A 14,147-nucleotide genomic window follows, 5' to 3' on the forward strand; every position below is an offset into this window, starting at 1 on the left:
CTGAGAGAGGGAGAGATGCGATTCTGCCTTACCTGTTAAAAGGGTCCCTTGGGCTACTATGTGGAGAAGGCCGTGGGCAGCCAGAGTGGGAGCACGGAGACCAGTTAGAGTTGTTGCAGTCTTCTGTGCCATAGGTGGCCCTAAGGAAGGGCCTAGGAGAGGCACTGAAGGGAGCTGGGCTGCTGGGGCAGAGCAGTGACAATAGGAGGGTGTGTGTCTGTGATTCTGGGGCTAAGGAAATGAGTCACAGCAAAGATTCCAGGAGCAGAATTTGCATAAAGGCCGTTCCATGGGAGGGTGCCTAAACAGAACCGTGGTGCGTCCCTGCATGTGGGTGTGAGCAGGTATGCTCGCCTGGGTGCAACACCTGGAACCACCCAAAGAGGTTGGAAGGGAGACCCCGGGAGGTTGGCACGTGTGCCTGACTGGCAGCGAACAAGAAGGCTCTCAGACGGGCACCAGCATGCTGCGTGTTCCGGCAGGGGCGGCTGCAGTCTCAGGACCTGGGCAAGCACCTGGCTGGAGTGGAGGACCTGCTGCAGCTGCACGAGCTGGTGGAGGCCGACATCGCCGTGCAGGCTGAGAGGGTGCGGGCTGTGAGCGCCTCTGCCCTGCGCTTCTGCGACCCAGGGAAAGGTGAGAACCAGAGGGGAAGGTCCTGGAGATGACAGGGCTGGGAAGGGCAACATTAAGAGCAGAGGCAGAAGACTAGGAAAAGCTGGGGACAGGAGAGCTGATGGTGGATGCTGGGTGAGGAGCTGGAGCCAGGGAGGGGGTCGGGGATTTGTCACCAAGGTGGGTGCAGAGGATCCAGAGCTCTGGAACCCCACATGACTATTTTCAGAGTACAGACCATGTGACCCGCAGCTGGTGTCAGAGCGGGTGTCTACCCTGGAGCGGAGCTATGAGGCCCTGTGTGAGTTGGCAGCGGCTCGCAGGGCTCGTCTGGAGGAATCACGGCGCCTCTGGCGGTTCCTCTGGGAAGTGGGAGAGGCTGAGGCCTGGGTGCGGGAGCAGCAGCACCTCCTGGCCTCAGCTGACACTGGCAGGGACCTGACCGGTGTCCTCCGCCTGCTCAACAAGCACACGGCTTTGCGGGGTGAGATGAGTGGCCGGCTGGGGCCCCTGAAGCTCACCCTGGAACAGGGCCAGCAGTTGGTTGCAGAGGGCCATCCTGGAGCCAGCCAGGCTGCTGCCCGTGCAGCCGAGCTCCAGGCACAGTGGGAGCGGCTGGAGGCCCTGGCCGAGGAACGGGCCCAGCAGCTTGCTCAGGCTGCCAGCCTCTACCAGTTCCAAGCCGACGCAAACGACATGGAGGCCTGGTTGGTGGATGCCCTGCGCCTAGTGTCCAGCCCTGAGCTGGGGCACGACGAGTTCTCCACACAGGCCCTGGCCAGGCAGCACCGAGCCCTGGAGGAGGAGATCCGAGGCCACCGACCCACCCTGGAGGCCTTGAAGGAACAGGCTGTGGCCCTGCCTCCCGCACTGAGCCACACGCCCGAGGTGCAGGGCAGGGTGCCTACACTGGAGCGGCAGTACGAGGAGCTGCAGGCACGGGCGGGCGAGCGTGCTCGGGCCCTGGAAGCAGCCCTGGCACTCTACACCATGCTCAGCGAGGCTGGGGCCTGTGGGCTCTGGGTGGAGGAGAAGGAGCAGTGGCTCAACGGGCTGACCCTGCCTGAGCGCCTGGAGGACCTCGAGGTGGTACAGCAGAGGTAGGGCCTGCAGCTGCCTCGGACCCCCTTGCCTGTGAGCTGGGGCCAGGGTGAGAGGTGGCCACTCCCACCATAAAGCTGCCCACTGCACCTCACCGAGCCTTAATCACATCCTTCTGTCTTAATGGTTGTCTTTTCTAAGTTTTAATGATAATGTTAAACATAACAAAAGTAGACAACATTTCACAACAAAACCCTTCCACCCATTCCCAGGGTCCAACGATGTCAATATGGTGCTCATTTTGATTCACTCCCTTTTTTAAAAAATTATTCCCGGTTATTTCACATGTAGTCTTCAGGACACATCCTTTAAGAAAGAGGAGGAAAAGCCAGGCTTAGAAGCACACACCTTTAATCCCAGCAACTCAGGAGGCTGAGTCAGTAGGGTTACAAGTTCAAAACCAGCCTCAGCAACTTAGGGAAAACCTGTCTCAAAATAAAAAAAAAATAAAAAGGGTTGAGGATGTAGCTCAGTGGTAGAGCACTCCTGGGTTCAATCTCTAATGCTGGGGGGATAAAAAATAAAAAGGAGAGAGAACCCTTACATAAAAATATATTTTTTTAAATTAAATATGGAATTATAATATATATTATAATATAATAATATTATTGACTCGTTTAGGCAGAACCTCTCATGATGTTCACAGAATAATATCTTAAAATCATTTTGAAGAGAATTTTCTTATAGAACCTCAGTACCATTATTACTTAGAACAAAATGAGCAATTACTTGATATCACCTACCATTAGTCCATAATCAAATTTCCTGACGGTTTAAAAAAATATAATTAAACTTTTTTTTTTTTTTTAAGTTTTCAAGATATCCTATTAGAGGTTTTGATAAACTACAACCCTTAGGCCAAACCCAGCCTGCTCCCCGTTTTTTTTGGTAAAGCTTTGCTGGGCAGAGCCATGCCCACAGACAAGAGTGATCCTGTCTGTAGTGACCCTTATCACTACTTCCCCAGAGCTGAGGAGCTGGGACAGACACAGTGACTCTCAGACCTAAAATGTTACTGCCTGGCCCTTTACAGAATAATCCTGCAGACCTGCCCCACTATAAAATATCCCTGAGAGAAGTTAAGAGTTCACGTCTTTGTCACTTAGACACATGCTTTTGGTTGTCATTTCATTTTTTATTGGTGGGGTGGGGCTTGGGTTGGGGGCTAAAGGGTGAGCCCTAAGAGAGTAAGTGAACCTCTGTTAAAGGTCTATCCCTCACCATCTTTTTGAACAACCCCAGAGAGGAGAGTTTCTCCCCTGAGAACCTTGTAGGCAAAGCATCGCAGGGACAGAGCCCTGTGTTGAAGGGAGGCAGTTCTGCAGGCATCTAAGGGAGGTGGCCTGGGGCCTCTCTGCCTCCCATCCTCATGCTCTGCTTGTTTACCCACTCAGGTTTGAGACCCTAGAGCCGGAAATGAATGCCCTGGCAGTGCGAATTACTGCTGTGAATGACATAGCTGAGCAGTTGCTAAAGGCCAACCCTCCAGGGAAGGACCGGATTCTCAACACTCAGAAGCAGCTCAACAACAGGTGGGCTGGGGATGTCAGCCCTGGACACTGAGGGAGAAGGAAGCAGCTGGAGATGGTGCTTCAAAGAGGGTTTGGCAGGGCCTGGGAGGGGGCTAAACACAAGGGGAAGGACAAGCCTGGAATGTGTTGGGGAGGATAAATAGAAAAAAGGATGAAATGGGATCAAAGTGGTCCCAGGAGGCTGAGGATTGGATGGGGAACAATCAAAAAGAGAAGGAGGCAAGGGAATGATGGGGAGCAACCTTCTTACAAAGGCAGAAGTGGGTGGGTGTGCACCATGTGGGGAGAAGCAGGGGTACCCCAGATGTACCTGGCCAGCCAGGGAAGTTGAGCAGCTCTACATGCTACTCCCTCCCCCTACTCAGGTGGCAGCAGTTTCGGTCCCTGGCAGATGGCAAGAAGGCAGCTCTGACATCAGCCCTGAGCATCCAGAACTACCACCTAGAGTGCACGGAGACCCAGGCCTGGATGAGAGAGAAGACCAAGGTTATCGAGTCCACCCAGGGCCTGGGTAATGATCTGGCCGGGGTACTGGCCCTGCAGCGGAAGCTGGCTGGCACTGAGCGAGACCTGGAGGCCATCGCCGCTCGGGTGGGTGAACTGACCCGAGAGGCCAATGCCTTGGCTGCTGGCCATCCGGCCCAAGCCCCTGCCATCAACACCCGGCTTGGGGAGGTACAGGCCGGCTGGGAGGACCTGCGAGCCACTATGCGGCGAAGAGAGGAGTCCTTGGGTGAGGCACGGAGGCTGCAGGACTTCCTGCGCAGCTTGGATGACTTCCAAGCTTGGCTAGGTCGCACGCAGACCGCTGTGGCCTCCGAAGAAGGGCCGGCTACCCTGCCTGAGGCTGAGGCCCTCTTGGCCCAACACGCAGGCCTACGGGGAGAAGTGGAGCGTGCCCAAAGCGAGTATAGCCGCCTGCGGGCCTTGGGCGAGGAGGTGACCCGCGACCAGGCAGATCCCCAGTGCCTCTTCCTACGGCAGCGGCTGGAAGCCCTGGGAACCGGCTGGGAGGAGCTGGGCCGCATGTGGGAGAGCCGGCAAGGCCGCCTGGCCCAGGCTCATGGCTTCCAGGGATTCCTACGGGATGCTCGCCAGGCTGAGGGCGTGCTCAGCAGCCAGGTGAGAGGCCAGGGGACAAGGTCCCACCCAGGAAGAATAGGAAAATAGGGACCAGGGGATGTGTGAGGAAGAGGATAGTGTCAGCGGGTGGAGTAGTTGAGGAAATAACACAGGCAGGAAGGAGTGGGAAAAAAATGATAAACAAAACTTACCAAAGCTGACTTTAGATGACACAGAAAGCGTGGCAAGTCATGTGACTATTTTAAAATCAAATCAGTTGCTACAAGTAAGGTCGAACAGGATTTGGGCCCCAGCTCAGCTCCCTTGGAACTTTCTCGGGTCCCCCAAGTTAGTGATACCCCCCTTCATCTTCAGAGCCATCTGGCTACTCCACCCTTGCTGAGGCTGGCCACCCTTTCATCTGTGTCCCTGGCTGGGTCTGAGGGATGGAATCTGTATGCTTTGAGAAGTGAGCTTGCTCCCTGCTCCCTGCTCCCACACAGGAGTATGTTCTATCTCACACGGAGATGCCAGGGACACTCCAGGCTGCTGATGCTGCCATTAAAAAGCTGGAAGACTTCATGAGCACCATGGATGCCAATGGGGAACGCATCCGTGGGCTCCTGGAGGCTGGGCGTCAGCTGGTGTCAGAGGGCAACATCCACGCCGAGAAGATCCAGGAGAAGGCAGACTCCATCGAGAGCAGGTGGGATGAGGCCGGCGGGTAAATGAGGGGTCTGAGAGAGAAATCAGTGGAACAGAGCGGTCTCAGAGATGGAGATGTGGCATGGGAGACCTGACAGGTGGCAGGAGATAGGGGGCTGACAGCAAAGTAATAGAGGGGGAGAACAGGGTGGTGGGAGAGGGACTGGATCAGGAGCTGGGATGGTCTGCCTCCTGCACACTTGGGCAAAATAGAGCCTACTAGGTGGCAGGCCTGGAAACGTGATACCTGCCTGGGGTGTCTGGTGGGGTTTCTGGGAGGCTTATCCATACAGGAAGAGGACTGAAGCCTCTAGGTTACTTAAAGGCCACATCCTCTCACAGCAAGGCCTAGGGTTCACAAGCACTGTCATTACAGACACAGGAAGAATCAAGAAGCCGTGCAGCAGCTTCTGGGCCGCCTGAGGGACAACCGAGAGCAGCAGCACTTCTTGCAAGACTGTCATGAGGTGAGGCACCCAGGTCCCCGCAGCACCTCTAGCCATCCACCCCTTTCCCTGAGCCTGGTGTAAGAGCATCGCAGGGTTGCTGGAGCCTGCAAACACTTTCATGGCCTCTTCCTGAGTCTTTCACATCTCCTGGTCCCCTCGTCCCTTTCTCTCCCCCCCTCCAAAATGCCCCCTACCTTCTCCATCCTGGCCTGTGCTTGCTCCAGCTGAAACTCTGGATTGACGAGAAGATGCTGACAGCTCAGGATGTGTCCTATGATGAGGCCCGCAACTTGCACACCAAGTGGCAGAAGCACCAGGCATTCATGGCCGAGCTAGCCGCCAACAAGGACTGGCTGGACAAGGTGGACAAGGTGAGTGGCGTGACAGGAGCAGCAAGAAGTGAGCATCTGGGGCCGCCTCAGGCAGTGTCCTTTCAGCGGTGCAGGCCACAGTCCAGGCTGCAGGCCTAGCTCCAGGCCATGGTTTTCAGAATTAGAGTTCATGGGTTTCTGGAGTCACACTACTGAAGTGGCAAGTTGTGTTCTAGGAAATAAAATGTCTTTGGGCTGTGGGAGACAGTGATTTCAGAGCTTTGAGAAAGCCCAGCTTAGTAGGGTACCAGGCTATAGCCTTGGCTTAAAGCCATAACTGTTCCTGGGTCCAGAGCAGATGGCTGTCTTCATCAGTACTCTGCAGACACTCTGTGAAGGACCAGAAAGTGAATATGTCAGGCTTTGTGGGCCATATGGTTTTGCTGCAACTACTTGTCTCTGCCATTGTGGTGCAAAAGCAGTCATAGAGAATACATGAATGAATGAGCATGGCTGTCTCCCAATAAAACTTTATATAAATAGGCAGTGGCCAGACTTGGCCCACCCACCATGGTTCGCCAGTCCTTGCTTTTGAGGATTGCTGTTCCTGATACTTGGTCTCCCACCCAGCTCTTCTAGAATAACTTTATTTCTACTCAGCAAATATTCTTGGGGACCATTGTGTGTGCTCAGCACACTGCTATGCTGCCTGGAATATAAAAAGACACCTTCCCTCCCACAAGGGCATGATGGCTGGGGAGAGGAAACCAGGGTGTTTTCAGTGTTTCCATTTGTTCAGCAAATATGTGCTTGCTGCTGCTGTACAAGATGCCACTGCAGGCTCCACCCTCAAGGAACAATACTGTGGCCAGGATATAGAGATGTATATTCAAACAGCTGAATCAAATCCAGAGCAGATTTTGTTGAGTGCCATATGAGAGTCCAGTAAAGTCTGGGGGCTAAAGAAAGAGGAGATTTGGGGATTCTGGAAGCAGGAGCAAGCCAGGACAGTCTGTGAAGGATGAGCGAATGAGGACAAGCCAAGACATTGAAGGAAAGATGTTGTTAGGTAGAGAAAAGAGTGTGAACAGAAAACCAGAGGTGTAGAAGGGGCACCTTTGTGGACAAGGAGGAAATGGGGCAGGAGTGCAGAATGTGTGAAGGGGCTGGTGGAAGCAAAGGCGAGAAGAGCACGTTTGGCCAGGTCAGGAAAAGCCCCGGTTCCTGGATGTGGAGTGTGACCCAGAGCTACCCAAGCAGTGCTAGCCTTTGACACCTTCTCCTTGACAGTGTTAGAGGCCTGAAGGGAGTGTCTGCCTTGTGTTCCCAGAAGCCAACCTTGAAATCAGGATTCTAGTGCAGGACACTTTCAGGGCAGGTGGTCCCAGGAAGCACTGGTAGGGGAATGAGGAGAAGCAATGGAAGGTCAACCTTCTGGACAGGGTACTTTGGGTCGGGGTATAGCCCAGGGGTAGAGTACGTGCTTAGCATGCTTGAAGTTCAAACCCAGGTATGAAAGAGAGGGTGAGGAGGAGGAAAGGAAGGGAAGGGAGGAAAGGAAAGAAGGAAGAAGGGAAGGAAGGAGAGGAAGTCCTCAACCAAAAGGCAGGGAGTGGGGAGACCAGGTAGGACTTGCTCGCTCCAGTTCAAGTGAGGAGTAACAAGTGGAGAAACATGGAATGAGAGCAAATAACCCAAGTTCATGTGCAGCATAGCAGCAGAAGCCATGAGCACCAGGAAAGATTACAATGGCTTCTTAACTGAAGTGAGGTTTGAGCAGAACTGGGAGGAGGAGCCGGTTTAACCAGAAGCGAGGACTGTGCAGTGAAGAAGGGGCCTCTAGAAGCCTATGCTAATGAGCTTACGTGAGGACCTAGAATGATCGTCCATACTTCAGGTACCTGGTCTGCCATTGGCCTATAACATTCAGTGATGTCTAATTCTTTTTTTTTTTTAACATTTATTTTTTAGTAAGAGGTGGACACAATATTTTATTTTTATGTGGTGCTGAGGGTCGAACCCAGGGCCTCACACATGCTAGGCAAGTGCTCTACCTCAGAGCCACCCAGTGGTGTCTAATTCTAATTCTGGCACTTACACCTTCTTTGTCTTGCCACCTAGGAAGGGCGAGAGCTGACCCTTGAGAAGCCAGAACTGAAAGCGCTGGTGTCAGAAAAGCTGGGGGACCTGCACAGGCGCTGGGATGAGCTGGAGACCACCACCCAGGCCAAGGCCCGCAGCCTCTTTGATGCCAACCGTGCTGAACTGTTTGCCCAAAGCTGCTCGGCGCTGGAGAGCTGGCTAGAGAGCCTGCAGGCCCAGCTGCACTCCGATGACTATGGCAAGGATCTGACCAGCGTCAACATTTTGCTCAAGAAGCAGCAGGTGTGCTGTGGGCCTTCAAGGGGGGAGGGTGAACTGGAGAAGAAAGGAGGAAGTGTCTTTGGATCTTGAGATTGGGAGATCATTCTAAGGCCTGCTGCATGATATCTTTTGGTATTTCTCAAGCTGCTGGGATTATAGGCATGTGCCACTGCGCCCAGCTCTCAGAGTGATTTCTTCAGGCCAACCATGTCAGAATCTCCAGGAGCGAGTTAATGGTCAGAGGAAAGTCAGGAGACAGACTGAACAGGGAAACTTTTGTAAAAAGACGTGTTTCTTAGTAAAAGGTGGATAACATTTTTTTTTTTTTTTTTTGGTACCAGGGATTGAACTCAGGGGCACTTACCCATTGAGCCACATCCCCAGCCCTTTTTTGTATTTTATTTAGAGATAGGGTCTCACTGAGTTGCTTAGGGCCTTGCTGAGTTGCTGAAGCTGGCTTTGAATTCAAGATCCTCCTGCCTCAGCCTCCCAAGCCATTGTGATTACAGGCATGTGTCAATGCGCCTGGCAAAAGGTGGCTAACTACTGAAGATGTTTCTTAGTCTACTTTCTGTTTCTATAACAGGATACCTGAGGTTGGGTAATTTATAAAACATAGAAGTTTATCTTGGCACATGGTTCTAGAAGTCAAGAGTATGGCGCCAGCATCTGTTCAGCTTCTGGTGAGGGCCTCAAGCTGCATTATTGATGGCAGAACAGAAAGGAAGTGATTTCATGTGAAAGAGACAAAACACAAGGGACAGCCTTACTTTATAACAACCTGCTCTTGTGGTAACTAATTTAGCCCCACAAGAACTGTGTGAGTGCACCTTAATGACCTCTTATAAGTGCCTCTACCTCTCAATACTATTAAAACTGGGGATCAAATTTCAACATGCGTTTTGGAGGGCATAAACCACATCTAAACCTACAGGTGTAAAGAGGACTGTACAGCAGGGGTCAGAAAACTTTTTTTGTAAAAGGCCAAATAATAAATATTTTGACTTTGTGAATCAGATTGTTTCTGTCACACTATTAAATTCTGACCTTGTAGGACCAAAAATAAATAAATAAATAAATAAAGGCTCAGACTGTATTACAATAAAACTTTATTTACAAAATAGGTAGTAGGCTGTATTTGCTGATCCCTGTTCTTAAGAATCCTAGAATAGCTAGGTGTGGTGTCACAGACCCATAAACCCAGATATTTGGGAGACAAGGCTGGAAGATATAAAGTTTGAGACCAGCCTTGGGAAACTCAGCAAGACCCTGTCTCAAAATAAAAACTAAAAAAAAGGTAAAGTATCTCAGTGGTTGAGTGCCTCTGGGTTCAACCACACAGCTGAATTTCAGATCTCTTTGGAGAGCCAAAGTGAATAGACTAGAAATTTGCTGGGGTGTCATGGGCCAAAGCAGGTCTGCATCTAGCAAGCCCAGGCTGGCCAGCAGGGAACTACCCTGGGAGTGCCAGCAAAACTTGCTGGAGGAACAGAGTCACAGGATCTCTTGCACACTGTAAGCAGTTTTGCTGTAGGAGACAGAAGTAACCTGGAAGAGAGGCCCTTCCTGTACTGAGTTGTAGCATCCCTCCAGCGGCCTCTACTGACAAGGCCTGGTATTGCACCACCTGGCATAGGAGAGATGTTGACTGGGTCCATCCAGTTCCAACATAACACAGCAGGGAAAATGTGGATTTACAACTGAAGTGGATTTGGGACAGACGATTCCACCTGACAATTCATAACAGACACAGTTATCACACAACCTGGATTCCTCCATATATCAAAGTTCAAGATCAATCTAGGCCACAAAAGGATGGACTTCCTGGAGTAAGACCTGGGGATGAGAAATCGTAATTGGAGACTAGTGTCTCCTCTGAGTTTGAAGGTGGAAATGTGGCATTTACATTCCCTTCCTCCTCCTCATTTGCAGATGCTGGAACGGGAGATGGCTGTGAGAGAGAAGGAGGTGGAGGCAATCCAGGCCCAAGCAAAGGCACTGGCCCAGGAAGACCAGGGTGCAGGGGAGGTGGAGAGGACCTCAAGAGCTGTGGAAGAGAAGTTCAGGGCCCTGTGCGAGCCCATGAAGGAGCGCTGCCAGCGCCTGCATGCCTCTCGTGAGCAGCACCAGTTCCACCGGGATGTGGAGGATGAGATTGTGAGTCCCTGGGGCTGGGCCTGAGAGCATCTTCATCTTGGCAAGCTGCCCCTGCCATGTGGCACTCCAGCCTCCTTCCTGGCTTCTGGGGAGATGCCAGCAGTGCTCTGTTCCCTCTTCCCTTCAGCACTGAGAACATCCCCTCTAAAGATACTTGGGGATGTCCTCTAGATCCCTTTGTCCTGAAGCCAGAGATGACCATTCCCTACACACACACACACACACACACACACACACTCTCACACTCACATCTGTAACTGTAGGTATCCCCACTCTCCTGTCCCCCATGCTGACTCTTCCCTCTGCACCTCCACTGACGTCCTCTTTCTCATCCAGTTATGGGTGACAGAGCGGCTGCCCATGGCCAGCTCCATGGAACATGGCAAGGACCTGCCTAGTGTTCAGCTTCTCATGAAGAAAAACCAGGTGAGGCAGAGGCTGAGGGCAAAAGAAAAGTTCCCAAGAGTCTCCCCACACTTGGACATTTGTTTCTCTAAGAAGGGGTTTCTCTGGCCCCTCCCTGACACTGTGTCTCCCCAGATGTCAGTGGTTTGCTTTTCCCCAAGGGTAGGTTCTCTTGGAGGATTGAAGGGACATCGTCACCATCCTGTCCTGGGGAGAGGGAAATGAGAGGGCTCTGGAAGGAAGAGAGGGAAGAGGGTGAAGGGGGTGCTTGAAGTTGTACAGGTCGGAGGGTGTGGAGGCTCCACGTTCCCTTTGCAAGCCTTATAGTGTCCTCTTCTATGACGGGGACAGACCCTGCAGAAAGAGATCCAAGGCCACGAGCCCCGGATTGCTGACCTCACAGAGCGGCAGCGGACTCTGGGCACAGCAGCAGCAGGCCCCGAGCTGGCCCAGCTCCAAGAAATGTGGAAACGCCTGAGCCACGAACTGGAGCTTCGGGGGAAGCGATTGGAGGAGGCCCTGAGGGCCCAGCAGTTCTACCGCGATGCTGCAGAGGCCGAGGCCTGGATGGGTGAGCAGGAGCTGCACCTGCTGGGCCAGGAGAAAGCCAAGGTGAGAGCCGGGGCTGAGTCGGCTTGGCTGATTCTTTTCACTGCCAGCCTCCCCACCCGCCCCCTACTGCCTGAGGCCCACTGTCCCTTCTCCAGGATGAGCTGAGTGCCCAGGCAGAGGTGAAGAAACACCAGGTGTTGGAACAAGCCCTGGCTGACTACGCCCAGACCATCCACCAGCTGGCAGCCAGCAGCCAAGACATGATTGACCATGACCACCCAGAGAGGTGAGCCCCTAGGAGGTAAAGGGGCCCATCCCCTGGAGGAGAGGGAACTGGTTTTCTGAAGGTACTGGAGTGTGGTGCCTCTGTACTGTGCATGTACAGAACATTCTAGAAAGCTGGAGAAGCCTGGACTTGATGAGCAGTTGGGGGCCTAGAGGGACAGGGCTCAGAACAAGCCGGGCATCAGAGCAGCCATGTCTCCTAAACCCTGAGGTGCCTTCGTCATTCCCTCCAGCACGAGGATATCAATCCGCCAGGCCCAGGTGGACAAGCTGTATGCCAGCCTGAAAGAACTGGCTGGAGAGCGGCGCGAGCGCCTGCAGGAGCACCTCCGGCTGTGCCAACTCCGTCGTGAGTTGGATGACCTGGAGCAGTGGATCCAGGAGCGTGAGGTGGTGGCGGCCTCCCACGAGCTGGGCCAGGACTACGAACATGTGACTGTGAGTGTGGGGAGGATGCCAAGAAGGGACCAGGACCCAGGGGAGACGGGCCTGGACCTGGGCAGAGCATGGAGGGGCAGGGACACAGGGCCAGGCAGAGCAGCTGCCATCTCCTGGATTTTAAGGTTTATAATTGGAAGAATTGTGCGGAAAGAGGAACATGGGGCCAAGTGTGGGCAAGGATAGAAAGGAAGTTAATTACCAATCAGGCCTGTGCCATCTTGTGCCACATGACAGACTGCATCATCTTAGCCCTCTTAGTTTGTGTGGTGCATTTGTCAGGATGTGTCCTTGTTGAGTGGCACACACTGAACAGGTGGGTGGGAAGCTGCTGCAACTGCTTGTTGACTCGAGCTGGCACACCTGACACAGGGAAGAGAAGTGGGTCCCCAGTTTGGGGGAAGAGGACCCACTCCATCAGTCAGGAACCTCTTCCCTCAGTGTCACACCTTGTCCCTTCAACTGCTTCCTCCATCAGATGCTCCGGGACAAATTCCGCGAGTTCTCTCGGGACACAAGCACCATCGGTCAGGAGCGTGTGGATAGCGCCAACACACTGGCCAATGGGCTCATTGCGGGGGGCCATGCCGCACGGGCCACCGTAGCTGAGTGGAAGGACAGTCTCAATGAGGCCTGGGCTGACCTGCTCGAGCTGCTGGACACACGGGGTCAAGTGCTGGCCGCTGCCTACGAGCTGCAGCGCTTCCTGCACGGGGCCCGCCAAGCCCTGGCACGGGTGCAGCACAAGCAGCAGCAGCTTCCAGATGGGACCGGCCGTGACCTCAATGCTGCTGAGGCCCTGCAGCGCCGACACTGTGCCTATGAGCACGACATCCAGGCCCTCAGCGCCCAGGTCTGAGCCAAGCCGAGGAGGTGGGGAAGGCTGAGGGGAGACTGTAGGAGATGGGAGCAAGGGGGTGTCCTAGTTGCTGGGATGGATCTCAAGAAATGCAGGAGGATGGCCCCTCTGGAGGGCCATTCACAGATGAAGTTAGAATCATTCCAGGAAAACATCCCAGCCAAGCAACATCTAGCCACCATATTCACTGACTTCTTCACAAGCCTCCATGAGGGCCATGACATTTTTAGGTGGTCTTGATGGCTGGACTATTCTTGCTGCCTGTTGGTACCACCCAGACTACAGCTCTAGATCCAGTGAAATAAGCATGAATTCTTCCTTCATCTATTATACAGCCAGTCAGCCCCACCAAATCCCTTCTGCAGGCTCATCGTAGCTACCTATGAGGTCCCTCACATCCAGAACAGGCCTTCGAAAGCTCTACTGGCCAGTGGCCCCCTTTAGAGCCCCACCTCCTGGGCTAAGCCCAGGCCCTTAAATGAGATGCACCAGAGCAGCATTCGGCCAGGCATCTGCCTTCATCTTTCTCGCCCCACCCCTACCCCATTCCTCCCCTTCCTTTGGCTAGTGAAATGGGCAGGAGGTAGCAGCTAGGTCCAAGGGAGGCTGCAGCTCCTTCAAGTCTCTCTGCTCTGCCTGACTCTCAGTTGGGACCCTACAGGTCCAGCAGGTGCAGGATGATGGCCAGCGACTCCAGAAGGCCTATGCTGGAGATAAGGCTGAGGAGATTGGCCGCCATATGCAGGCTGTAGCCGAGGCCTGGGCCCAGCTTCAGGGAAGCTCTGCTGCACGCCGCCAGCTGCTGCTGGACACCACAGACAAGTTCCGTTTCTTCAAGGCTGTCAGGGAGCTGATGCTGTGGATGGACGGCATTAATGTGCAGATGGATGCCCAGGAGCGGCCCCGGTGAGACACCCAGTAGCCTCTATGGCTCCTGTGGGCTGGTGGCTGTGATGGGACTGGGAGCAGTAGGAGAAGATACTGTGTCTGTATCCTCCCAGGGACGTGTCCTCTGCAGACCTGGTCATCAAGAACCAACAAGGCATCAAAGCAGAGATTGAGGCCAGAGCAGACCGTTTCTCCTCCTGCATCGACATGGGGCAGGAGCTGCTGGCCAGGAGCCACTACGCAGCCGAGGAGGTGGGTGAGGCCTGGTGGGGGTGGGCCAGCCTCACCAAGCAGAGCTCAGTGCTGATTTTTTCGGAGTCTTCCTACTTCCTCTTATTCTTTTTCTGCAAGAACTCTTTCACTCTCTGTCCCCTTGGTGCTGTTCAGAGAGTTCTCATATCCCATCCTTCCTCTAGATCTACCA

The 14,147-nt window shown here is 53.6% G+C and overlaps 2 protein-coding genes across 9 annotated transcripts in view; one reads left to right on the forward strand and one right to left on the reverse strand.

The window, feature by feature from the left end:
- Sptbn2 (spectrin beta, non-erythrocytic 2) overlaps positions 1 to 14,147 on the forward strand; it is a 38,044-nt gene that overhangs the window by 19,956 nt on the left and 3,941 nt on the right. For all 7 annotated transcript variants that reach the window (XM_040284051.2, XM_078045527.1, XM_040284052.2 and 4 more), the window contains 16 exons: positions 483 to 636; positions 845 to 1,715; positions 3,111 to 3,248; positions 3,614 to 4,370; positions 4,814 to 5,016; positions 5,392 to 5,482; positions 5,689 to 5,835; positions 7,897 to 8,160; positions 10,072 to 10,296; positions 10,633 to 10,722; positions 11,053 to 11,313; positions 11,409 to 11,539; positions 11,772 to 11,976; positions 12,455 to 12,829; positions 13,497 to 13,741; positions 13,837 to 13,975. In XM_040284051.2, coding sequence (XP_040139985.2) covers positions 483 to 636; positions 845 to 1,715; positions 3,111 to 3,248; positions 3,614 to 4,370; positions 4,814 to 5,016; positions 5,392 to 5,482; positions 5,689 to 5,835; positions 7,897 to 8,160; positions 10,072 to 10,296; positions 10,633 to 10,722; positions 11,053 to 11,313; positions 11,409 to 11,539; positions 11,772 to 11,976; positions 12,455 to 12,829; positions 13,497 to 13,741; positions 13,837 to 13,975 — 4,296 coding nt within the window. The remainder of the gene's footprint in view (positions 1 to 482; positions 637 to 844; positions 1,716 to 3,110; positions 3,249 to 3,613; positions 4,371 to 4,813; positions 5,017 to 5,391; positions 5,483 to 5,688; positions 5,836 to 7,896; positions 8,161 to 10,071; positions 10,297 to 10,632; positions 10,723 to 11,052; positions 11,314 to 11,408; positions 11,540 to 11,771; positions 11,977 to 12,454; positions 12,830 to 13,496; positions 13,742 to 13,836; positions 13,976 to 14,147) is intronic.
- Positions 1 to 14,147, reverse strand: part of Rbm14 (RNA binding motif protein 14) — a 75,570-nt gene that overhangs the window by 2,393 nt on the left and 59,030 nt on the right. For both annotated transcript variants that reach the window (XR_013437403.1, XR_013437402.1), the window contains 2 exons: positions 5,659 to 6,165; positions 33 to 5,047 (listed from right to left, as the gene is read on the reverse strand). The gene's annotated coding sequence lies outside the window, so the exon portion shown is untranslated. The remainder of the gene's footprint in view (positions 1 to 32; positions 5,048 to 5,658; positions 6,166 to 14,147) is intronic.

This window comes from Ictidomys tridecemlineatus, chromosome 4 (genome assembly GCF_052094955.1).
Source record: "Ictidomys tridecemlineatus isolate mIctTri1 chromosome 4, mIctTri1.hap1, whole genome shotgun sequence".
In the NCBI taxonomy this organism is placed as follows: Eukaryota; Metazoa; Chordata; class Mammalia; order Rodentia; family Sciuridae; genus Ictidomys; species Ictidomys tridecemlineatus.